The following is a 26772-nucleotide window of genomic DNA, read 5'->3' as shown; positions in this document are numbered from 1 at the left end:
ACTGTTGCTTTATGTTTTTGTTGATTATATCTTTTGCTGTTATTTTTATACCATTTTTGAGAATTTATAATTATACATCGGTATTTTAAAATTATTTTAATGTAATGTAATACCAAATGCCTTCTCCAAGCCATTAGCATCACTTGTCACAGTTCTGTGTTCTGGATGCTCCATGGTTCCTGAAAGTGACGTGTCTGCTGTTGTCACCAGCTCAGAAATATGTCTGGGGCACTCTTGGGTTTGTGTGTGTTTTGTTTTAGGGCTACCCAATAGCTCTTATTTGTTCCATTTGCTACAGGTCTGAGAATCCGCCTCTTCAACTTCTCCCTGAAGCTCCTTACCTGCCTCCTTTACATTGTCCGTGTTCTGCTTGATGACCCACAACAGATAGGATGGTGAGAGCCTTTCTCTCTGCTACAGCATGCCCGTTTTGTTGTGCATCCATGATTATTTGTGTTCGTGATGGTTGTTAAGTTGTGGTTGAACATATCAGATGACACAGCGATTCTTCAAACAGCTCTTGTTTATTCAGAGGCCAGAACAGAACTGAGCTGAAGGGCTCAGTCAGCCTGCTTATATAGAGCTCCAGTACAACGTTACTGTAGCAACTTTCTAAAACTATCCAATCACTGAATGTCACTTTCGATCCTTCATTTGCATAACTATCTACAGTATCCCCCTGCTGGCCCAGGGTGAGAACTTCAGTACATAACAATGGTATTGGGGCAGTCATGTGTGATCCCACTTTCAATATTGTTTACACCTGCAAAAGTTTCAGGGCAGACACTGTGCTTTCAGGGCACGTGCCATAACTACCTACTGAAATCCTAAAACATTTCCTACTACAAATGTTCCAGGCTTATTTGTTTGTTTGTTTTGTCTCTACCTTGTCATGCTGTGATGCAAGAGTCCCCCTTCCAATGGCGCTAATGTGGTAACATGGGGTGGCATCACAGGACAAGTAGAATAATGTGTAGATGGCCCTGCGTGCATTCACTGTTGGTAAGCTGTTGTTGTGTCGGTGGCATGTTGCAGCAGACAATCCCCTCCAAAAAAACCCTACCAATCCAAAGGGCTCCTAACATAGCTTATTTCAATTAAAAGAGACATGCTGTGTTCTGAAATACTAACTCCCTGCTGTAGCTTCCTGTAGCCTGAGTACTGTTTCTAAAAGGCATTTTATTTTTATACTATTTTCACTCAGCTGGGAATGCGAAAAACACAATTCCTCAACTTTCAACCAGTCATCAACACAAATCAATTGGTAAGTAGGGGGCCAGTAGCCCTTCTGATTATATATCTGTGGATTTGCTCAAATGACAGGCTAGTTTATATAATCTGCAAAATCATGTTGTTGATGGGGAGTGGGGGAGTTGCTTACACCCCATAATAATGTTTTTTAATACCCCATCCTGGCACAAAAAAGTGGCTCACTAGGTGAGACAGAGCCTCTATGCAGGTGCATAGAAAGGACATGGGAGGCTGCCTTTTACCGAATCTGACCATTGGTCAAAATAGCTCAATGTTGCCTACACCAGCTGGCAGTCTCTGTCCAGGTTTTGGGGCAGTGGATCTCTTCCCCAAGACAAAAGCTGAAGCCTGGAAGTAATTGGCCCTCAGATCCCAATTCACAGTGTGGGGAGGACTCGCCCCCTATCACTCACTCCACAAGATCTGCTGCTTGATGATCCCAGGGAAAGGGGATTTTCTGAGGGAGGGCTTTTTAAGCAACAACCTATTAAAAGCCTGAACATCAGGGAGAGATATACCTTTGGCTGCTGTTAAGTGCTCTGTGTTCCCAGGTTGGAGCTTAAAAGGGAGAATATGCAAATTCCAGTAAGTGAGATATTAGGATGCATAGCAAGCGAAGAGGGGCGTTGAAAATTGCTCATCCCCCATGGAGGAATGCACTTAGTAATCTGCTTAACTAAACTGCTAGACCAGACAGCACATTTGTAGAAATGATTCGGGTAAGAGAAGAACGTCGCCTCGCAGAGCTGAGTGAAACTGAGTGTAAGGAAGAATTGAACTAACTTGACCTCTGTCCCCAGAAGTTTTCACTGCTACTTTTGAAACGAAATAAGCTCTCTCTCTCTCTCTGTGTGTGTGTGTGTGTGGTATTGATATTTGACACTGAAGATCTTTGCTCTCCATCTTGTGTACTTTGGAATTCTGAGAAACTGAAAAATCCACGTGTTTTAGAGACCAGTGCTTAAAGTGGTGCAGTTTTGAAATGTTCTGTCTGCCATCTTGAATCAAAATGGCACCCAGTTGTATCCAAACATAGACAAACACCCACTCCTTGATCTCAGGAACCATGAAAAGTTTGGTTACAATATCTTAAGAGGTGTCCAAATGTGGAACAAACAAGCAGCTTCCCAACTGGTATAGTCAATTGGTATTTGACACTAAAGATCTTTTATTTCAATATTTGATATTTAAGAGTACTTGGTAGTTGATATGCAATAACATTTTATGTTTGTCTTTACTGGAGAGCTAGCATGCAATTGTGTTTGGGGTTTTTAACTGACATGCAATGGTGCATAGTGTTAGACAGTATGTGATAGTTGGCTTGAGATGTGTTTAATATTTTACTGAACAGATTAAATAGTAAATACAACAGTATTTATTATTTGATAATACAGCAGTATTTTGTATTGGGAAGTATTTTATATTCCACATGTAATGTGATTTAATATTTGATTCAGTTGTGTTATTGACATGGAACAGCCCTTAGTATTTTATTGCTTATATGTGGTGGCATTTTGTCCTGCATAGAATTTTATAGACAGTATGCAAATTTATTATCTTGCCTCCTAGCCTAGATGAGATTTGATCCATGACGCTGCATTGTTAGTTCACGTTTTGTGCCTGTCAAAATCAAAAGAGAGGAGAAGTGCCAGCAAGCCTAAAACTCCCAGATTTTGAATCCTGAGATAAAATGTCATATTTAAAATTCAGAAGTGTTGTTTCCAAATTTATACATTTTGTGTTCAAAGTCTGAAACAGCTCAATAGGAGGACAAGTTGGCTACAATCAACATTAGCCCACTGCTTTGAAATCAAATCCTCCAACAAGATTTTTTTGTCTTTGTTATTACATTTTCTGTACAGGACTCCAGTTATATGGGTGGACCGAAACAAGCCACTATGGGCAATACAGGTAAGTGAAGAAGAATATACACCAATGAATGCAGTGGTCAAGGGTCTGAATCGTAGTTTTGTATATTCTTGATTAAAATTGGATAGGGCCACTTGGAGCCAAATTTGCTTCATCCAGGCATATATAATTTTACAGGTGAAGTACAATCCCCATGTTTTGGTGATTTAAACATAATCTTCTTCTCCGCAAGATAAAACTGAAGGAAATTTACTCTACTTATTTACATCAGTTCTTGTTATGCACAGCACTGACTGTCCCGGACCAGTGCTATCATTAACCCCCTTCTCCTTTCCAGAGCAATTTTTCAAAACAGTACAAGCTTACTCTACTTTTTAAACACACAGAGAGAGACACACACACACATCCATGTCATTGAATAAATGTACAATAGCATCACTTAAAAAAATAAAAATATTACAACCCACCTGCGGTAGGGAGAGGACAGATAACTGAATCAGAGTTGGATTCATGGCTCAGTATATCTTGTCAGTTACAGGTGTCCGACAGGTGTCCCCAGGACCGGTGATTAATTTGCTGGCTGACATGTCTGTCAAAAGAAATTACAAAGGTCCAGGGGAAACACCTCTGACAGTGAGACCCTGATTTGTATATATCTTTGTAAGCACCCTAAGGAGGAAACCAGTAGCCTTCAAGTCAGACATTCCTGGGTTAGACTATTGCAGAATTCTCCATTCATGTTGGACAGCGGCGCTAAAAATCCCTCTGCTTTCCCCTTACTACCACTTCCAGGTCAGCGTAGCGATCATTAGCTTTCTCGAGACGATGCTTCTGATTTATCTCAGCTACAAGGTAAGATTATGGCCTTGAGGGTAGGTTGGCTAAACTGATCGTGCATCAGGTGCACTGCATTCTGACCAACATTGCAAGGGCCCGGCACACGTGTGTGATGTCATACGGTGGGAGGAAGTCCAACTGGGCCTGGTGGGGCCTAGTTGCAGCCATGGGAGGGCCTGGCAGGGCCCAGCCAGCTGTGGAATATTGAGGGGGCACACCCCCCCCCTCAGTGAAAATACTGAGGGGGAGCTCAGCCCCCACGGCCCCATATAGGTGGCACGCCTGTTGTGCATGCATGCAGGGATAAGAAATATGAATCTCTTTTTCTTTTTAGGGAAACATTTGTGAGCAGATCTTTCGTGTAACCTTCATCCTTGAAATGATCAACACTGTGCCCTTCATTATTACCGTAAGTGTGTGTTAGGTAGACATTGCTAAAACAAATGGTTGCTGAGAGGTCCTCCTGTTCATTCAAAAAGAGAGAGAGAGGAAGAACAGTTGTCACTGCCATTCAGATTTTTAAAAAAGGATTTTTGCAAGGAAACAGCTGCTGGTAGGGTTCATTAGCAACAGCTCACTCAAAAGATACATGAGCTTTGCAAGAGCACAGCTGCTAATGAATAGCCCACCGTACTGCAATTTGGTGCTGGGCTTCCAAAGATTACAGCAGGATTATAGGACAAGGCTTGGAATCATCTGCCATAATAACATATGAAGATCTCCATTCTTTGTCACTGAAACCTGATGAGACAGAGCTTAAGCCTATATGGAGTAATGGACTGGGGCCAGGGAGGCCTGGTTGAAATCTCCACATAGCCATGAAGCTCACTAGGCCTAGCCTACCTACCTCACAGCCTAGCCTACCTACCTCACAGGGTTGTTGTGAGGTAAAACTGTGAGGAGTTGAATATGCCAAGCTGAACCCCTTAGAGGAAACAATCCTCAGATGAAATAGCAATGTAATATAAACTTAACTTTTAGGGTCCAGTTCGAAGTGTAAGATGAATATCCACATGCAAATATATCTCCATTGGAGGCTTTTGCTGAGAAAAGCAGGTTCAGGGGGTTGTGGATTTGAGTGGAGAAACAGCAGGTGGTGGCGAGTTGCTTCAATCTTTCCCCAGCCACTGCCACATGCACACTCTCTTTCCCTAATGGGGGCTCTTCCATTTGGGTGAAAGGAACAGCACACACACCCTACAGAGGCCTCCTAGGCAGTCAAAATCTTGGAGCTCCTTGGAGCTCTAGTGGGATGACATTGAACTAAAAGATACATAGTAAAGGTAAAGGGACCCCTGACCATTAGGTCCAGTCGTGACCGACTCTGGGGTTGCGGTGCTCATCTCGCTTTACTGACCGAGGGAACTGGCGTACAGCTTCCGGGTCATGTGGCCAGCATGACTAAGCCGCTTCTGGCGAACCAGAGCAGCGCACGGAAACGCCGTTTACCTTCCCGCCGGAGCGGTACCTATTTATCTACTTGCATTTTGACGTGCTTTTGAACTGCTAGGTTGGCAGGAGCAGGGACCGAGCAACGGGAGCTCACCCCGTTGTGGGGATTTGAACCACCGACCTTCTGATCGGCAAGTCCTAGGCTCTGTGGTTTAACTCACAGCGCCACCCACGTCCCGAAAGATATATATGGGTGGGGAAATCAGTGGGAGGGAGAAGGATTAAGCATTAATTATGCGTTATTACTATTGTTGACAAGGAGGATCTAATTGCGACCTAATCATTATACAGCCACCATTTCAACTGTATTATATAGCCTGTATTTTGTATTTTGCAGTCACCAAGGTTGGTTGCAATCAGATCCTCATTGTCAGTGAAAATCATACACTTGTCTGCATGATTAAGGGTAAAAGGATAGCTTGATTAGAAAATATAGACAGTGAAACTCAGGTCTGCATGGAAGCTGCTCCATCTAAACTCAGTCAGTAGAGCATGAGACTCCTAATCTTAAGATTGTGGGTTCAAGTCCCACATGGGGCAAAAGATTCCTGCATTGCAGGGGGTTAGATTAGAATGATCCTTGTGGTCCCTTCCAGCTCTATGATTCTGTGAATATATCAGGACTTTCTGGTAGCTACCCAGTGGTGAAGAGGGAAAGCATTCTCAGGAGAACATTTGCCCTCTCTTTCTTTTGATTTTGCAGAGTCGAGCTCTGGGCAGAACTGTGGGGAGTGGGAGAGCCTAGGGCAAGCTGTGATGGAATAGGGCAGGGGATAAATGAAGTGAGGGAATGGTCAGGTGTGGGGAAGGGTGGTTGACCAAGGGATAGACAGGGTTGGTGAGATTAACAAGCAAGGGTGCAGATCCCCTAGTATATCTTTATCCATCTGCCTATGCACAGAAATGTACCCATGCATAAATGCCTACAATTCAACAGACATGCAGTTAACAACTGTTTGTTTGTATGTTTCTGCCTAGATATTTTGGCCGCCGCTGCGGAATTTATTTATCCCGGTTTTTCTGAACTGCTGGCTGGCAAAACACGCCTTGGAAAACATGATTGTAAGTGACCAGGGAATTTTTGTTTGTAACAGATAGAATTGTTTTAACATTCTCCATCTGTTCTGTGTTTCTGTCTGCGCATTGGGTTGTCACGATTGATCTGGGAAAGGCCGTGTGTAGTTCCTGCCTAACAGCAGAGAAGCCACACAGTCCCTTTCCAAACCTACGTTGTGTGTCATGTTTCCTTGCAAGTAGCACAGTGTGGTCTTGAGTGTAGTTTTAAATACAGGTTTCCAAAGATAGTTCCAAAGATGCAAAAGTCTTTGGGTGATGGCCACAGGGAGGAGGAGTTGCTGAATAAGATTTCTTGTCGATAGGGAGAATCAGTGCCCCACCTTTCCCAGTGACTAGTTTAGTGGGTAGCATGTCAGACCATTATTTATTAATTTATACCCAACCTTTTCCTTTACGGGACTCAAGGCAGCTTACAGATAAAAATAGCAACCACTAAAAACATAGAAAAAACAATCATTAAAAACAATTAAACGATAGATGATAGATAGATAGATGATAGATAGATAGATAGATGATAGATAGATTTGCTTTCGTAGATTTTCACGGGTACAGGAATGCAGGTTTTGGTGTCCTCGGGTGTCTTCCCGTGTAAAAGTTGGGGTGTCTAGGCGACGTTTCGACGAGGTCTCACTCGTCATCTTCAGGCTGGTGCTTTCGGCTTCTTGTTACTGGAACAGAGCAGGATCTCAGTGTTTGAGTTCCTATAAATACTGTTGAGGGGGTGTGGTGTATAGCCTCCAATGTTCTGGGCAGAGAGGAAGTTCCCAGGTTAGTGTGCCTTTTCTTCTTTTGTTCCTTAATTACTTGAGGGATATCTTGAGTGATTTCTTGAGTGATATCCTGAGTACCACTTAGGTGGGTCATTAGGTGTGGATTAGTTGCTAAAGTCTTTGTGTCTTGACCTCTTGAACTTTGTGAAGAGTTTTTCTGAGAAGATGGCTGTACTGCACTTAGTTGTGCTCTGGCTTGGCTTCGTGTATAGGGGCGAGCTGTGGTTTTGTGGCCTGTGTCAGCCAGATCTGTGTAGGGATTGCAGGGGGGTGCAGCATCCGGAGGTGCCACCATGGTTTGGCTACTGGATGGTGTCTGTAATTTATCTGTGAAGAGGGTCTGGGTTTGGGTCTGGTGTGGTTGATTGGTGATGGCGTTCTGTGTGCCTCTGGATCTGGTGTCAGTTTTTGTGGGGAGGGCTAATTTCCAGATGTCTGGCAAGCGGGATGTGTCGTCACGCTTGTTCATGTTGTGAGGGTGTTTCTCTATCTCGATGGCTTCCATGATTATTCTCTTGTGGTGATGTTCCATGTTAAAGAGCAATTTGGAATCTGCAAAATTAATTTCGTGTCCTGTTTCTTTCATGTGTTGGAAAAGAGAGGAAGTTTTTTCTTCTTTTTTGACGGCATTCTTGTGTTCTGCGATACGTGCATTTATTCGTCTGTTTGTTTGTCCAATGTACGTGGCTGGGCAGACTTTGCAGGGTATTTCATAGACCCCTTGGTTTTCCAACTGGATTTTATCCTTGGGGTTTCTGAGGATATTGGCTATTTTTTGGTTGGTGCAAAAGGCTGTTTTGATATTGTGTTTATGGAGGATTTTGCTAATTTTATCTGTAGTGCCCTTGATATAAGGAAGGAGGGCCATGAACCAAACGCCTGGCTGACAAAGACCACTTGACAACTGAGTTACAGAATCTCTCAAATGTGTTAATTGCCAATGGATACCAGCAAAACAGGGTTACGAAGCTAATCCAAAAAGAAACACCCCCCAAAAAACCAAGACACAGAAGAAAACAATGGCATGACCAAAAAATAGCCAATATCCTCAGAAACCCCAAGGATAAAATCCAGTTGGAAAACCAAGGGGTCTATGAAATACCCTGCAAAGTCTGCCCAGCCACGTACATTGGACAAACAAACAGACGAATAAATGCACGTATCGCAGAACACAAGAATGCCGTCAAAAAAGAAGAAAAAACTTCCTCTCTTTTCCAACACATGAAAGAAACAGGACACGAAATTAATTTTGCAGATTCCAAATTGCTCTTTAACATGGAACATCACCACAAGAGAATAATCATGGAAGCCATCGAGATAGAGAAACACCCTCACAACATGAACAAGCGTGACGACACATCCCGCTTGCCAGACATCTGGAAATTAGCCCTCCCCACAAAAACTGACACCAGATCCAGAGGCACACAGAACGCCATCACCAATCAACCACACCAGACCCAAACCCAGACCCTCTCCACAGATAAATTACAGACACCATCCAGTAGCCAAACCATGGTGGCACCTCCGGATGCTGCACCCCCCTGCAATCCCTACACAGATCTGGCTGACACAGGCCACAAAACCACAGCTCGCCCCTATACACGAAGCCAAGCCAGAGCACAACTAAGTGCAGTACAGCCATCTTCTCAGAAAAACTCTTCACAAAGTTCAAGAGGTCAAGACACAAAGACTTTAGCAACTAATCCACACCTAATGACCCACCTAAGTGGTACTCAGGATATCACTCAAGAAATCACTCAAGATATCCCTCAAGTAATTAAGGAACAAAAGAAGAAAAGGCACACTAACCTGGGAACTTCCTCTCTGCCCAGAACATTGGAGGCTATACACCACACCCCCTCAACAGTATTTATAGGAACTCAAACACTGAGATCCCGCTCTGTTCCAGTAACAAGAAGCCGAAAGCACCAGCCTGAAGATGACGAGTGAGACCTCATCGAAACGTCGCCTAGACACCCCAACTTTTACACGGGAAGACACCCGAGGACACCAAAACCTGCATGATAGATAGATATAGATAGATGATAGATAGATAGATAGATTAGATAGATAGATAGATAGATAGATAGATAGATAGATAGATAGATGATAGATAGATAGATAGATGATAGATAGATGATAGATAGATGATAGATAGATGATAGATGATAGATAGATAGATAGATAGATAGATAGATAGATAGATAGATAGATGATAGATAGATAGATAGACAGACAGACAGACATAGATAGAGATAGATAGATAGATAGATGATAGATAGATAGATAGAGATAGATAGATAGATGATAGATAGATAGATAGATAGATAGATAGATAGATAGATAGATAGATAGATAGATGATAGATAGATAGATGATAGATAGATAGATGATAGATAGATGATATAGATAGATGATAGATATAGATAGATGATAGATAGATAGATGATAGATAGATAGATAGATAGATAGATAGATAGATAGATGATAGATAGATAGATATAGATAGATAGATAGATAGATAGATAGATAGATAGATAGATAGATATAGATAGATAGATAGAGATAGATAGATAGATAGATAGATAGATAGATAGATATAGATATAGATAGATGATAGATAGATAGATAGATAGATAGATAGATAGATAGATAGATGATAGATAGATAGATGGATGATAGATGATAGATAGATAGATGGATGATAGATGATAGATAGATAGATAGATGATAGATAGATAGATAGATAGATAGATAGATAGATAGATAGATGATAGATGATAGATGATAGATAGATAGATAGATATAGATATATACAGGTAGGTAGCCGTGTTGGTCTGCCATTGTTTAAACAAAAAAAAAATCCTTCCAATAGCACCTTAGAGACCAACTATGTTTGTTATTGGTATGAGCTTTCGTGTGCATGCACACTTCTTCAGATAAATAGATAGATAGATGAGAGATAGATGAGAGATAGATGAGAGAGAGAGAGAGAGAGAGAGAGAGACAGAGAGAGAGAGAGAGAGAGATGATAGATAGTCTCCGTTAAAACCAAACAGAAAGCTACAGTAAAGAAACATGGCCCCAGTTCTTTCATTAAAAGCAGTCAGTTCCCAAAAGCCTGTTAGAAAAGGAAAGTCTTCACCTGCTGGCAAAAGGACAACAAAGAGGAAGTCAATCCAGCTTCTGGAAAGGCCCTCTCCCACATCCTTACCAAGCAAATAGTAAATAGCACTTCTTTGTCTTTTCTAAACATAACTGTTAAATTGATTTAATAGTTGTTCCCACACCTCCCTGGGAGCCTTGAGAATTGTAGTTCTGTGAGGGCAGCCAGGACTTAGAAAAGATTTCAGCATCCCCACCAAGCTCCCAGGATTCTTTTGTGGGAATCCTCTCCCAACCCTAACTGGGGATTGAACCTGTGAGCTTCTGCATTCAAAGCAGATGCTCTACCTCTGAGCTATGGCTCTTCCCATAATCTAGTCCAAACCCACTGGCAATGCTTAGACTCTGCTGCTGCGGGATTCCTGATAGACCACCATCCAGCCTCTGCTGAGAAACATCTAATGAAGGAATGTTCACCAGTTGCCATAATCTGGAGCAGGCTTTGTTATCTTGTTTTGGTAAATATGAAGGTTATGTGTTTTTCCCCAGAATGACCTACACAGAGCGATACAAAGAACCCAGTCGGCTATGTTCAATCAGGTGCTCATTTTGATCTGCACTCTGCTGTGTCTTGTTTTCACTGGGTAAGATCTCACTTGGCAAATATTTGTTTTTAAAACTGGAGTTGCCGTGTAAATCATGCTAATAGAAGCCTCTTTGTGAAACAGAATCCCCAGCAAAATTCCCCAGCTTCCAAAATTCAGATGACACCAAACTGGGAGGGGTGGCTAACACCCCAGAGGACAGGATCACACTTCAAAACGACCTTGACAGATTAGAGAACTGGGCCAAAACAAACAAGATGAATTTTAACAGGGAGAAATGTAAAGTATTGCACTTGGGCAAAAAAAATGAGAGGCACAAATACAAGATGGGTGACACCTGGCTTGAGAGCAGTACATGTGAAAAGGATCTAGGAGTCTTGGTTGACCACAAACTTGACATGAGCCAACAGTGTGACGCGGCAGCTAAAAAAGCCAATGCAATTCTGGGCTGCATCAATAGGAGTATAGCATCTAGATCAAGGGAAGTAATAGTGCCACTGTATTCTGCTCTGGTCAGACCTCACCTGGAGTACTGTGTCCAGTTCTGGGCACCACAGTTCAAGAAGGACACTGACAAACTGGAACGTGTCCAGAGGAGGGCAACCAAAATGGTCAAAGGCCTGGAAACGATGCCTTATGAGGAACGGCTAAGGGAGCTGGGCATGTTTAGCCTGGAGAAGAGGAGGTTAAGGGGTGATATGATAGCCATGTTCAAATATATAAAAGGATGTCACATAGAGGAGGGAGAAAGGTTGTTTTCTGCTGCTCCAGAGAAGCGGACCCGGAGCAATGGATCCAAACTACAAGAAAGAAGATTCCACCTAAACATTAGGAAGAACTTCCTGACAGTAAGAGCTGTTTGACAGTGGAATTTGCTGCCAAGGAGTGTGGTGGAGTCTCCTTCTTTGGAGGTCTTTAAGCAGAGGCTTGACAACCATATGTCAGGAGTGCTCTGATGGTGTTTCCTGCTTGGCAGGGGGTTGGACTCTATGGCCCTTGTGGTCTCTTCCAACTCTATGATTCTATGAGTCTATGATTCTCCTATCCAACCTAGGTTGATCTGAGGCTCCCTGACCTGATTGTGGGTTGACTCAAATTGGACTGATTCAGTTTGGTATTCAGGATTCAGCCAGAGCTGGCACATAGCCCTAGGATTAACTTGTTTACTTCAAAACATTGTCAGCCTTTCTGCTGAGGCCTGATGTGATGACACAACTGAGAATGCAATTCTTAACCAGTTCCCAGTTATAGAATGCATATTGTGCCTTTGAAATTGAAAAAGGTTGAAATTATCCTCAGTTTGGGGGGAGAATCCTGGTCCTGTGTGTGGAATCAGTTCTTTTGGTTCTTTCCTTCATTTCATCCAGAACCTGCGGCATCCAGCACTTAGAAAGAGCCGGTGAAAACCTCTCCCTCTTCAAGTCCTTTTACTTCTGCATTGTCACCTTCTCCACGGTGGGCTATGGTGATGTCACACCCAAGATCTGGCCCTCACAGCTGCTTGTGGTTATCATGATTTGTGTGGCCCTGGTTGTATTGCCATTGCAGGTAAGGTGTGATTCCTGTTGTTCTATCAGATAAGTCATGAGCAAGATGTGCTTGCAGAATCAAAGCAGTTCAGGAGCTGAACCACAAAACTCACCTTGTGATGGACCAGAGCTGAGTTGGAAAGGGCAATTCAAAGGCCTGTTAAGGAGTCCAGCTTTGATTCAACAGCTCAGGTTCCATGAGGCTAGTAAATTATAAGCACTGAGTTTTTCAAGTCTCATGCAAATACTTTTTAACCAGAGCTCCTTAAAACAACAGCAACATGTTCTATATGTCAAGATGTTTTGCCTCAAGTTAGCAAACTCCGCTGTTGTACAGTCATGATCACCCCTAACATTTCTTGGGGAACTTACAGCTCTAGGACACAATTATCTGGAACTCTCAATAGAGAGAAGTCACAGATAGGGATGAAGGAAGGCATCGGCTTCCGTCTACCCTATATTCATTGCATGCAGCACTGTTTCTTTCTGCTGCAGTTTGTCTTCTGTTAAAAACTATGTTGTTACGTTTTTCCTATGTAATTTTTCCATTGCATTTTCCATTTTCATTGCAAAGTAAACATAAACGGTGTGTGTAATCAGTCATGTATCATTTGTGAACTGAAAGCAAAAACAACAGTGGTTAGTAGATTGATTTTCGTTCCAGGCATGAAACAAATAAGGGAACACTGGCAATTTCTGCTCCCACTTCTATTTTTGTCAGAATTCTTTGATATCCCTAGCCACAGCATATTCCAGTTGAAGTGTGCAAGTCTCTGGACCTGTTGATGTAGTTCCCCGTTATGGCTTATGAGCTGACGGGTCCACCAGGGGATGTTGCCCTTGGCTGCCCACCAGCTGGCTGCCAAGTTGACCTTTTGAGGCAGACAAGCTTGCTCCGCAGTCACTGTGCTGGAGGACTTCCAGAGTTTTCACTCGGCTGTGAAACTGTCACAGACTCGTTGAGCTGTGACTAGCTGATATCTTGAGCCAGGGAGGAAAAAAGAGAGGCCATCACTTTCCTCAGTAGCTTGCTGGCCTTTATTGTTTACAGCTTGAGCTGTCTAGGCAGGCGATTCCCAGAAGAATGATTTCAAAAGCAAAAGAAGAGGCGGTTGCCACTTTCCAGGTGGTGGTGGCTTTGTGTGGGAGGGGGCTACTGCATCCACTACCAGAGGTATTCCACTAGATGTAGTAATGGCCACCAACTTCCCGTGGCTTTAAAAGAGGACTAGGTAAATTCACGGGGAAGGCTATCAGTGTTTACAAGCCACGAGGGCCATGTTCTACCTCCGCTGCCAGATACAGTATGCCTCAGAATACCGGTGCTGTGAATTCACAAGTGGGGAGAATTGCTTCTGCCCTCAGGGCCTGCTTGTGGGCTTCCTGTAAGCATGTATTTGGCCACTGTGAGAACAGGTTGATGAAGAAGGGGACCAGCAGGGCTCTTCTGAGGTGCTTACTCTGCTTCTTTCCCACCAATAAGCACACTGGAACCACTAGTGAAGGCTGATCCGTTAGGGTGAATGGGGCACTGACTCAACAATCTCATTCAGTTTTCAGCCAGCCCCTGTATGCCTGCCTTTTTACTTACAACCGGGGTAGTTCTTCCTGTCATTGGTTCTGGCACCACAAGTTGCTGGTTTCCTTGCCTTCTACTCTACCAGTTCTAATGGGCACCAGCCACCACTTTCTCTCTCTAAAAAAAGTTGGGTAATTGTTACATATTTGCCTTGACATATAGCGTACCGTTGAGTGGCTGAGTAGTCCCACTGCTAGTGATTGCAAATCACAATGTTCTCAGTGGGAAAGTGACATTTTCGCTGATAGCTCTAGTAGCTCTATCTCTCAATTGTTCACCCCACCCATTTAATTAATGCCCCTCAAATGAGCCTGGGGCTGTCTGAAACAGAGTTGACACAGGAGGATCAGCCTTTGGAAGCCCACTATGCTACTGATTGACCTGCTTCATTCCCCCCCCCCCCTGCAGTTTGAGGAACTTGTGTACCTGTGGATGGAGCGTCAGAAATCAGGAGGGAACTACAGTCGCCACCGAGCCCAGACAGAGAAGCACGTGGTCCTCTGTGTCAGCTCCCTCAAGATTGACCTGCTCATGGACTTCCTCAATGAGTTTTATGCCCACCCTCGTCTGCAGGTGAAGACCTTTGTATCAGCTTCTAAAGCAGGGGTGGAGAGCCTCAGGCCTGGAGGCCAAATGTGGCCCACCAGGCCTCTCTTTCCAGCCACTCCCCCTCTCCTTAGGCCACACCCCTCACCTTGTTCCACACCAGGGCTGGCCCAAGACATTTGGCCCCTGAGACAAACCACAAAATGGTGTCCCCCTGGCCAGGGAGTAAGGAGTGAGTGAAGATCTACATCAGGAGAAAGCAATAAAGGTCTACATTGGGAGCAAGGGTGGGAGGAGACCTATTCACCAAGAGGCCACTGTAGAGGCAGCATGGTGGGGAGGGTCCTGAGAAGATAAAAGATTTGGCTTCGAAGGAGTGTGCTGCCGCAATGGGTGATACATTCCTTGGAGCCTGGATTTGCTGCTCCTGTGGATCCTGCCACCTGAGGCGGTCACCTCACCTTGCCTCATGGGTGTGCCAGCCCTGCTTCACACCTTCCTTAAGTGCTTTTGTCTGACGGGAACACTTTTGAGCTGTGATGATACCTCTTGCTTGCCGGAATGGATGATAGAGAGAGGTGTGTTTGTGTGTAGAAACCAGCCACTTTCGGATGGCTGGAAATGTATTCAGATTTCACCTCCCGCCTCTGGTCCCACCCCCCACTAGAACCTGACCCCTTTGAATGTCACCCTCAAATGCAAAATGCCCTCCAGCCCCGTTGTAAAGAGAGAGACACCAAGGCTCAAAGGTCTGCCTAGAGATTCACAGTCTGACATAGGATAATGCCCTCATGCGGACTCAGAGGTGAGCAAACTGGTTGTCCATCAACTGCAAAGGAAAAATTGCTGAACGGTTTGCATAAAATAGTGTCAAGTATTTCTTTTTATTTTTTAAAATAAAGTACAGATAGAATCAACACAATTTAAAAGCAAGTATTAAAAATAAAGCCATACAAACAATTGCGATGGATGTGTTGCTTCTTATTTAAGGCAGCTGCCATGGAATCAGGGAAATCAGTTTCAAGTCAATGGAGAGGAGAGTTAACATTCTTATTCCGATGTAGGGATCCTTAGAAAATCTGCCCCCTCCAAATGCACAAGCTGTTCTTCCTCCTGGATTTCAGGGGATCCCCCCCCAAAAGCCCAACAACAGTGCATGGAGAAGCGGCTAACCCTCCTCACCAAATCCCATGGTCCTGATCCTGCTTGGGCACTATTGCAGATGCTATTTTTGAATGAATGAATGAATGAATGAATGAATGTGTTAAATGGAATTACACACTGAACTAATAGCTTTGAAAAGATCTGAAGGGTTTCCTTAAAATTGCAGCGTCCTTGCAGACCTACTATTTGGAGACTTTTTGCTGGGGTGTGGGTGCCTGTGAGAAGCCTTTCTAGTTAAGCCAGTCCCAAAGTTTTTGTGTAAATGTGCTCCTAAATATTTCTAGGCTTCTCTTTCAGGATTACTATGTGGTGATCCTGTGCCCGACAGAGATGGATATTCAAGTGCGTCGGGTCCTGCAGATCCCACTGTGGTCTCAACGGGTGATCTATCTCCAGGGATCTGCTCTGAAAGACCAGGATCTCATGAGAGCAAAGTGAGTTTGGAAAGGGGAGATGGGCTTAGCAGGTGCACAGCCTCGCAAAGAGATCTGTGAGATTTGGATGCTTTGGTTAAACTTGTTTGCCAATGTCTACCTGCATACCTGTGTGTTAGTCCAGTGAATGACAGCCTCCCTTTCCCTGCTTCCTTTATCACGTGGAAGAAGGTGTGTTAAAGATTGGTATTACTGAGTTACGCTCTTTCTTATCCCATCCTTGTGGAAGGGCTTCTGCTCCATGTTTTGCATGCTGAAGGTCTCTGGTTCAATCCCTGGCATCGCAGGTAAGGTTGGAAAAGACTATGGTGTGGCTGCAATTTGGAGTTCCTTGTACAATTCTGGTTGCCTCACCTCAAAAAGGATATTGCAGAGTTCTGAAAAGGGCAGCCAAAAGGATCTATGGGATGGAGAAACTCTTCTGTGATGAGTGGTTGCAGCATTTAGTTTAGATAAAAGGCAAGAAAGGTGGTGTGGTAGAGGTTTATAAAACTATGATGGCATGAAGAGAATGGATAGAGGAAAGTTTTTCTCCCTCTCTCATGACACTAGAACTCATGGACACCCCATGAAGTTCTGCATTTTGGAAGATTCAGGATGAATAAAAGGAAGCAGTTTATGCAGTGCGTAATTTAACCAAGGAACTTGCTCCCATGGGAAGCCATAATGATAGCCAACTTGAATGGCTTTAAAAGAGGTTTACAGGTGAAACTCGAAAAATTAGAATATTGTGGAAAAGTTCATTTATTTCAGTAATTCAACTTAAAAGGTGAAACTAATATATGAGATCGACTCATGACATGCAAAGCGAGCTATGCTTCCACTTCTCAGAGGTCCAATCTTGCTCTATTTGCAATCCTTGTTTTGCTGATTTCATTTAATATTCTAATTTTCTGAGATTGTTAATTTGGGTTTTCATCAGCTGTTCGCCATGATCATCACAATGATAACAAATAAAGGCTTGATATATCTCTCTTTGCATGTCATGAGTCTATCTCAGTGTTTCCCAACCGGTGTTCCGCGGCACACTAGTGTGCCGCGAGACGTTGCCTGGTGTGCCGTGGGAGGGAGGCGGGCGAGTCGGGCGGCGAGAGGCGGGGCGGCGGCGGCGGCATCTCCTGCTGGATGCAAATCCAAACATGGCGGGTGCCTCCCTCGCTCCTTTGTAGGCGGACCATCGAGAGAGAAAGAAAAGGAGGCGAAAGAGCGAGAGAAGGTGCCTGTGCGGAAAGAGGAGCAAGCAGTGCGCCTGCGCGCCGCGGCGCCCGAGTGCAGTGAAATTCCGTGAACAGGGGAGGGGGGCTGGAAAAGAGAGAAAGGAAAGATTTTTCATTTAAAAAAAAAAAAAGGAAGAGGGAAAGAAGAGAAAAAGCGGCAGAAGCTGAGGGGAAGGTTTCCGTGAGGGAGAGAGAGAGAGAAACGCGGGGCTGGCGGGACCCCTCCTCTTCCGCCACGTGTCGCCCGCCACCGCCTCAGAATCTCCTCAGGAGCGGCGGCGGCTGCTCCCCCTCGCCCCCTTCCTCCCCCCCAGCCCCCTCCCAACCCCGGACGAGGGACGCGAGGCGGCGCCGCTGAGAGGACGGGAAGGCCCCCGGCGGCGGGGTCGGCTCGAGCAAGGAGGGGCGAGCGCTAGCCGGCTGGCTCTAGCCCGGCAGGAGGAGGAGGAGGAGCACGCCGTCGCTTCCACAGCAGCCGCCCCACACTCCCCTCCCCGGGCACCGGCGGGGAGAATGACGGAGCTCCAGTCCGCGCTGCTACTGCGGAGACAGCTGGCAGGTCGGTCCGTCCGTCCGTCGGGGCAAAACACACCACAGCGCAGGCAGGGGCAGGCAGGCCCGTCTCTCCCTGCCCCCCCTTGGACCTGGCCGGCCTGGGGTTTGCACCCCAAACATTCATGTCCACCCCAGCTACACAAGCCACACCTTGCTCTCAGTTCGATCTGTCAAATAACTCACCTATCATTCACATAAAGAACCTAGTCTATCCTCAAACGTCAGAATGTACCTCCTCTCTAGCTTCCCCCACTTCATCTAGGCACTTTCAGCCCTTACTTAACCCACCCCAGCCTGCTTACTCTTCCTTCATTTGCTATAAAAACTAAATACAGAGAGAGACTGAGAGCTGTTGACGAAGAGCTACGTGTGTGTCTTTCTTCGATTCCAGCCAGAATATCAGCTTTGTGTTCAGCCAAACAGGCCCAGGTTGCGCACTGAATAAAGTATTTTATAATTTTTCATATTTCTGTTTACTTACTATTTCATAATAAAGTAATTATAAAATACTTTCTTTGTGTTTATTTGATTCCTATTAAAGAGAGTTACTTTATATATAGTCAATATAGGCACAGAGTTAATTTTTTAAACATTTTCTAATGGTGGTGTGCCTCGAGATTTTTTTCATGAAACAAGTGTGCCTTTGGCCAAAAAAGGTTGGGAAACACTGGTCTATCTCATATATTAGTTTCACCTTTTAAGTTGAATTACTGAAATAAATTAATTTTTCGAGTTTCACCTGTAGATTAATTCATGGAGGATAAGGCTATTGATAGCTACTAGCCATGATGGCTGTGCTCTGCCTGCACACCTGGAGGCTGTGATGCTTCAGTATATGTGTTGTTGAGGATCACAAGTGGAAAGAGGGCTCATGCTTGCAGGTTTCCCACAGGCATCTTGTTGGCCACAGTGAGAACAGAATGCTGGACTAAATGGGCCATTGGCCTGATCCAGCAGGGCTCCTCTGATGTTCTTATGTACTACTAATATTGAAATTTATAAACATGTGCATATTCTGAGTAAAATTTAATTGGATTCAACTTTTGCTACCTGGGTAAAGATATGTGTGTGTGTGTGTGTGTGTGTGTGTGTGTGAGAGAGAGAGAGAGAGAGAGAGAGAGAGAGAGAGAGACAAAGTTGTATCCAACTAAGGTCTACTTGGAGTACACCCATTTAAATTAATGAGTCACAGTTAGTCATGCCCAGTGCTTTTTTCTGGGGGTATGCAGGGGTACGTATACCCCTAAACATTTTGTGAATCTTTGTTCTTTTGTCCATTCACTGTATTTATTTTTCCTGATTTGAACTATAAAATGATCAATTTTTTTGAGTCAAAATGGGAGTACCCCTAAACATATTTTTTTTAGGAAAAAAGCACTGGTCATGCCCATTAGTTCCAATGAATCTACTCTAACATGGGATACAACCCACTATTTGTACCTTGCCATCAATGTACATAGCACTTACTAGACTGTGTAATCCTGAAATACATCCTATTTGGTGGGTTGCATCCGGCGTTTTGTACATGCATGTAGACATCCCAATTTGGTGTGGGGGTGTGGGGAGAGAACAGAAGGATGTGGGGAGATTTAAGCTCAACAAAAGTGATCAAAGGAAGTTACCCAAATATTTGGATTTTGTTGCTATCTGGATGGGGATTAAAAGGTTAAGCCAAAGGCTTTGCGGATAAAGGACTTTGAGACACAGACTCTGCTCTCCTGCTTTTATCTGGAATTTGACCTCCTGTTGGGTCTGATTGACAGAATCTTTTATGCTTTCAGGATGGACAATGGTGAAGCTTGTTTCATTCTGAGCAGCCGAAATGAGGTGGACCGCACAGCTGCTGTAAGTCCTGGACAATCAGCTTGGCTGTTTCAAGGCTTAACACTCTTCCTGATGAAGCAGTTTCTGTTGGGGAAAATGGGCTTTGTATACCTGGACAAACAAAGGAGAGCTGAAGAGCATTTGCTCTTGCAATTCTCACCTGACGGTTTTGAGATTGGGAATAGTCTTTCCCAATAGCCTCCCCAAACCGGAACTATTCTCTACACCGGGGGTGGGGAACTATTTTGGTCTCTTGGGCCAGAAATTTGACCCCTCAACCCAACCCCTGGGGGCGTACTTTGACATGTGAGTGGGGCCGTCTACCTGTCTATCATCTGTTATCCTTATGATGACATCAGGGGACCCCTGGATCACATCCAGTTGTCATAGTTGACCCGTAGAATAGACAAAGCAGAACCCAGCAGGACAGAGCCTAGGTGAGTGGAGGGTCCACTCCTGGTGGCTGTGCTTCACCTGCAGGAAATGAGCTGTCAAAGCTACACCCACCTGTCACTCCTTGATAATTTCTTACAATTTCTTTTCAGAGGAGAATGATCAAAAAATGTGGAAGAACTTTTAAACAAAGCACTTCTTTTAAGCTAGGAATTGCAGTTGTCAATAGGCAAAGTGGTTTGTTTTTTGTTCTCTTTTATGTTTTGTTTTTTAATTGTATTTGTGTGGTGTTATTTGGGGTTTGATTGCATTTGGTGTATAGCATGTGACACTGACAGCTCTGGATAAGATTTCATCTGGGATGCCTGCCAAAGTCAAACAGCCAAGGAAACTAGGTGTTTTTCTGGCCAAGACATCTACAATCCTTCACCTGCTTATTTGGGAGTAAGCCTCAATTAACTCAGTGGGGCTGACTTCTGAGTAGACATGTATAGGATTATGCTGTACAGTTCCAAATGCTGAGATTCACATTTTGGATTTCAGTTTTGAAATTTCGCGTTCAGTAGGAAAAGCCACATTTCAAAGCTTTGTAATTCTTGCGCGATTCAAGCATATGTATACCCTGCAGTTTTAGAAGCGAAACTCACACAATACAATTTGTCCAGTGCAGAAAATAAATGCAAGGAAGTCTTCTGATTATTGTTTTTCTCTCTTTCTGTAGGATCATCAGACTATCCTGAGGGCCTGGGCAGTGAAGGACTTTGCTCCAAATTGTCCTCTCTATGTTCAGATTTTGAAGCCAGAGAATAAGTTTCATGTAAAATTTGCTGGTAGGGTTCCCCACTGTCCTGTTTCTTCTTGTTTCATTTTACTTTAGAGATAAAGCACATGAGAAGTGACATGATAGAAGTTCATAAACTAATGCATGGCGTGGAGTAGTTGGGTAGAGAAAAGTTTTTGTCTGCCTCTCATAATACTAGAACTCACGGAATGAATGAATGATGGAAGTCCCGCTTGGACTACTGCAATGCACTCTACGTGGGGCTACCTTTGAAGGTGGCCCGGAAACTGCAATTAATCCAGAAGGCGGCAGTTGACTGGTAACTGGGAGTGGCCACCGGGACCATATAACACTGGTCCTGAGAGATCTGCATTGGCTCCCAGTACGTTTCCGAGCACAATTCAAAGTGTTGGTGCTGGCCTTGAAAGCCCTAAACGGCCTCGGTCCTGTATACCTGAAGGAGCGTCTCCACCCCCATCGTTCAGCCCAGACACTGAGGTCCAGCGCCGAGGGCCTTCTGGTGGTTCCCTCGCTGTGAGAAGCCAGGTTACGGGGAACCAGGCCGAGGGCCTTCTCATTGGTGGCACCCGCCCTGTGGAACGCCCTCCCTTCAGATGTGAAGGAAATAAGCAGCTATCCTATCTTTAAAAGACATCTGAAGGCAGCCCTGTTTAGGGAAGTTTTTAATATTTCATGCTGTACTGTTTTTAACACTTGATTGGGAGCCGCCCAGAGTGGCTGGGGAAACTCAGCCAGATGGGCGGGGTATAAATAATAAATTATTATTATTATTATATAAGATTCGGGAGAGACAACAGACAACTATGGAGGTCCCACAGGAGGCAGTGATGGCCACCAACTTGGATAGCTTTAAAAGAGGATTAGATGCCTTTGTGGAAGACAAGGTTATCAATGACTACTAGTCATGATGGCTATGCTCTGCCTTCTGGGTCAGAGAAAGTAATGCTCATGAATACCATTTGCTGGAAACCAAAGGAGGGGAGTTGAGCGTAGGTCCTGCTTCCAAGTTTCTGAGTGAGGCATAGGGCTGCGAGAACAGGATGCTGGACTAGATTGACCGTCATGTTCTTCTCTGTCGTTATATGACTTTGTTGTTGTTTAGTCGTCTAGTCGTGTCCGACTCTTTGTGACCCCATGGACCAGAGCACGCCAGGCTCTCCTGCCTTCCTCTGCCTCCCGCAGTTTGGTCAAAATCATGTTTGTAGCTTTGAGAACACTGCCCAACCATCTCGTCCTCTGTCATTCCCTTCTCCTTGTGCCCTCCATCTTTCCCAACATCAGGGTCTTTTCCAGGGAGTCTTCTCTTCTCATGAGGTGGCCAAAGTATTGGAGTCTCAGCTTCAGGATCTGTCCTTCCAGTGAGCACTCCAGGCTGATTTCTTTCAGAATGGATGGGTTTGATCTTCTTGCAGTCCATGGGACTCTCAAGAGTCTCCTCCAGCACCATAATTCAAAAGCATCAATTCTTCGGCGATCAACCTTCTTTATGGTCCAGCTCTCACTTCCATACATCACTACTGGGAAAACCATGGCTTTAACTATACGGACCTTATACTACACCAAATTTGCATGAGGATATTTTTAATTTTAAAAACTATGTTTATTAGTTTTAAACTACACAGAAAAACAAAAAAGAGTGAGGGGGAGGATCCTTACCTCTTTACAAAAAACCCAAACACATAATCCATCATATAAAATATTTCACATACAGTCTCAATTACAAAAAAACACCCACCTAGTTTAAAAAAAACCATAGAAAAGGAGCATAGAAAAAGGTTATTTAAGAACTATATCCAAAACAGATAGAAAACAATAGAACTAAGTGTGAATATAATATTGTTTCAGTTATTTAGATTTTTTTCTTAATTTTGTAGAAAGATAGCATGGATTGATTCCAATGAAACCTGTTGAGTTACATGCTTATGTCAGTCGCATGAGGGGGGAAAACCCTTATGTCAATAGATGCCAAACTACATCCACCCCTTATATATAATGCTGCAATAGGTAAAGATGTGGGACTTGGGTGGTGCTGTGGTCTAAACCACTGAGCCTCTTGGGCTTGCCAATTTGAAGGTCGGCGGTTCAAATCCATGCGACAGTGGTGAGCTCCCGTTGCTCTGTCCCAGCTCCTGCCAACCTAGCAGTTTGAAAGCATACCAACACGATTAGATAAATAGGTACCACTGCGGTGGGAAGGTAAACGCCGTTTTCGTGTGCTCTGGCCATTGTCATGGTGTCCCATTGCGCCAGTAGCGGGTTAGTCATGCTGGCCCCATGACCTGGAAAGCTGTCTGTGGACAAACGCCAGCTCCCTCGGTCTGAAGTGAGCTGAGCACCACACCCCATAGTCGCCTTTGACTGGACTTAACCATCCAGGGGTCCTTTACCTTTACCTTAATGCTGCAATGCTGTTCACCACTGCCCCTCACCTCTGATGAGATGGCAAGGGAAGAGCTGGAATCTGATTCCTTCAAGCGTCTAACGTAATACAGAAGGGTTGCTAAAGGGCAAACTAAACATGGTCTTTTTGACAAGGCATGGCCCATGTATATCAACTATGTAAACAGATGTGCTGTTAAATGTTAGACCTCCACTACTCATTCTTATTTATGCTGAAGGAGCGTCTCCACCCCCCTCGTTCTGCCCAGACACTGAGGTCCAGCACCGAGGGCCTTCTGGCAGTTCCTTCACTGCAAGAAGCCAAGTTACAGGGATCCAGGCAGAGGGCCTTCTCGGTAGTGGCACCCGCCCTGTGGAACGCCCTCCCACCAGATGTCAAAGAGAAGAACAACTACCAGATTTTTAGAAGACATCTGAAGGCAGCCCTCTTTAGGGAAGCTTTTAATGTTTAACAGACTACTGTATTTTAATACTTTGTTGGAAGTCGCCCAGAGTGGCCAGGGAAACCCAACCAGATGGACGGGGTATAAATAATAAATTCTATTCTGTTCTGTTCTGTTCTGTTCTATTCTATTCTATTCTATTCTATTCTATTCTATTCTAGAAGACTATCTCACAGATAGCTGACAATCTTGACAATTCATTCAATGCCATAAATATAAGATTATGGAAAAAAACTGAAACAGAATGTGGAGAACTTAATGCAAGATTGAAAAACAAAATGGAAAGAAAATTAAATTTACATATTTGTCCTTTCTCTTACTGTCTGCCACTTCTGATTATTCTTTAGCTTTAAAATGAACTTTTCTGCACTACATTTCCCATCAGTCTCAGCCGGAATGGCCATTGGTCAAGTGTGATGGGTACTGTAGTCCAAAACATCTGGAGGGCACCAGGTTGGATAAGGCTTTTGCTATGCCAGACTAGTTCTTCCTTCTACCTTTTTGTCTCTTCTCTCCTCCCTGGTATTCATCCTGCTTTGCCAGCTTCCAATTCTTAGCACCCCACAACACCCCCACCTACTCTCTCACACCCTTTATTTCATCCTCTTTTCCACTTGTTCTCTGGGTGGGTTTGTTTGTTTGCTTTCTATCATCTGGAAACATGGGTGGGCTGGAATAGAAAGATAATGTACTTTCTCGGCTGTGTGTAATCAATATCTGAAAAGGAACTAGGGCATCAAACAACTAGATTCTAGGCTCCATGTGGAGGGTGTTGCTAACAGGCTGAATCCCATGCTGTGACCCATTCCTGTATCTTGGAAATGGCAGGGGAGAATTGCATTCAGAAGAAATAGCCAGTTATTCTGCATTGATATTAGCCAAAGAAAGACAGGGAGAAATTGGGAGGGGGAGAGAGAGAGAGAACCAATGAGGAACCAGCAGCCTAAAAGGAGCATGGCGAAGGAGGATAAGTTTGTCAGTGGCTACCAGCCACTGCTTCAGCCGCTGTTAGACAGAGATGACTTGGCCACTGTACTTCATGCTCTGGTAACCTCCAGGCTGGATTGTTGCTGTGTGCTCTGTGTGGGCCTGCCCTTGAAGAAGATTTGGAATTTTTGACTGGTCCAAAACTCGGTGGCCAGATTACTGATTGGTGTTCCATCCAGAGATCACAGACCCCTTTTCTAGAACAACTGCACTGGTTTCCACTTTGAAGTTCTATTGCAACCAAGTGGCACATACCGTATTTTTTGCTCTATAAGACACACTTTTTCCCTCCTAAAAAGTAAGGGGAAATGTGTGTGTGTCTTACGGAGCGAATGCAGGCTGCTTTCACTGTGCAGCGATCCCTCTTGCTGTTCTGGCTTCTGAGATTCAGAATATTTTTTTTCTTGTTTTCCTCCTCCAAAAACTAGGTGCGTCTTGTGGTCTGGTGCGTCTTATAGAGCGAAAAATACGGTATATATTTTGTTAACGAATTCAGTCATAGTGTTCACTCTGATATTTAAGATCCTAAATGACATAGGATCCAAATATCTGAAAAATCACCCCTTACATAACTTCTGGAGTCTTAAGATCAAAAGAGGGGGCCCTTTTCGTTGCTCCACCTCCTTCAGAAGTTCAGTGGGGTGGCAGCTCAAATGAAGGCATTCTCTATGGCAGCCCCATAGCTGTTCCCTACCCAGAGACTTTTTTATTGCTGTTGTTGTAATCCACCCTGATACCTTAAGGTGAAGGGCAGACAGGAAATCTAAATGAAGGTGGTGGTGGAGTTTATGATGATAATGACAACAACAACAACAATAGAGGAATATGATGATACATGGAATCCAACAACATCTGGAGGGTTACAGATTCTCCACCTCAACATTAAAGGCTCCAGGTCTTCTTGTGAATGGAGATTCCTGTTTTGCCCATAGTCTCACATGATCATGGTTTATGAGGCCTTCTGTATCCGTGGGCATGTGATGCACCTGTTACTCACCCTCAGGGATGAAGGAGATATAGTTCGGTGCAATCATTTTGCTAAATTATTTCAAGGATATAGATGCTGTGGACCCCCCACCCCCCCAAAAAAAAACATTCCCAGCAAATGGATTGTACTGTATAGCTTTAGCCAGACACTGTAAATCAGCAGCACAACAGGGAATCTCCTGTTTTGTTGAAGATTTGTAAACTGTCTGAAGAGTTTTAAAACAAGTATTTCCACTGGTTTCTTGTAAATGCAGCAGTACAAAGAACAGGGGCTTTGGCGGGTAAGAGGCCCTTGCGTGGGAAGGAAGGGGAAACATACTGTGTTTGGTGCCTCAAATCCTTGTGCTTTGGGAATAATGGGAAGGCCTCTCTTAATTTCAGATCACGTGGTGTGTGAAGAGGAATGTAAGTACGCCATGCTGGCTCTGAACTGCGTCTGCCCAGCTACCTCAACGCTCATAACCCTCCTTGTTCATACATCCAGAGGACAGTAAGTAATTGAATGACCAGCAAGAGTCAGGCAGGGTGAAGATAGATGGGCACTCTCACCAAGGGAAGGCTGGTAGGGAGGAAGTGGTTTGAATCTGTTTTTAATGCTGTATTTTAATGCTGTAATGCTGTAACATTTGATTGGGAGCAGCCCAGAGTGGCTGGGGAAACTCAGCCAGATGGGCAGGGTAAAAATAATAAATTATTATTATTATTATTATTATTATTATTATTATTATTATTATTATCTGCATTCTGTGCCCTGAAAGCAAATGCTGCAAATAGATGTGTATTAAACCATTTCCCTCCTTAGCGGATCGATTTCAAATGACCCACCATCTTGAGATGAAAAAAGATGGCTAACTTTTTTCACATTTGCTGTTATCTAGCTTCCTGAGTGCCCCATGATAGCAGAGGGTGTGGTCAAAGTGAAAGTGGGTGTGTCCAATAAGTCTGA

At 44.2% G+C, this 26772-nt stretch overlaps 1 protein-coding gene across 11 annotated transcripts in view; it reads left to right on the top strand.

The window, feature by feature from the left end:
- Nucleotides 1-26772, top strand: part of KCNT1 (potassium sodium-activated channel subfamily T member 1) — a 214884-nt gene that overhangs the window by 142266 nt on the left and 45846 nt on the right. For all 11 annotated transcript variants that reach the window (XM_081896321.1, XM_081896325.1, XM_081896324.1 and 8 more), the window contains 13 exons: nt 299-395; nt 1205-1264; nt 3114-3162; nt 3913-3972; nt 4292-4366; nt 6388-6471; nt 10911-11005; nt 12334-12514; nt 14483-14647; nt 16082-16218; nt 19772-19835; nt 20929-21037; nt 26208-26316. In XM_081896321.1, the coding sequence (XP_081752447.1) occupies nt 299-395; nt 1205-1264; nt 3114-3162; nt 3913-3972; nt 4292-4366; nt 6388-6471; nt 10911-11005; nt 12334-12514; nt 14483-14647; nt 16082-16218; nt 19772-19835; nt 20929-21037; nt 26208-26316 (1285 nt within the window). The remainder of the gene's footprint in view (nt 1-298; nt 396-1204; nt 1265-3113; nt 3163-3912; nt 3973-4291; nt 4367-6387; nt 6472-10910; nt 11006-12333; nt 12515-14482; nt 14648-16081; nt 16219-19771; nt 19836-20928; nt 21038-26207; nt 26317-26772) is intronic.

Source organism: Podarcis melisellensis (assembly GCF_964234715.1).
Source record: "Podarcis melisellensis genome assembly, chromosome: Z".
Lineage (NCBI taxonomy): Eukaryota > Metazoa > Chordata > Lepidosauria > Squamata > Lacertidae > Podarcis > Podarcis melisellensis.
Note: the sequence above shows the minus strand (reverse complement) of the source record. Positions and strands in the feature narration are given on the sequence as shown.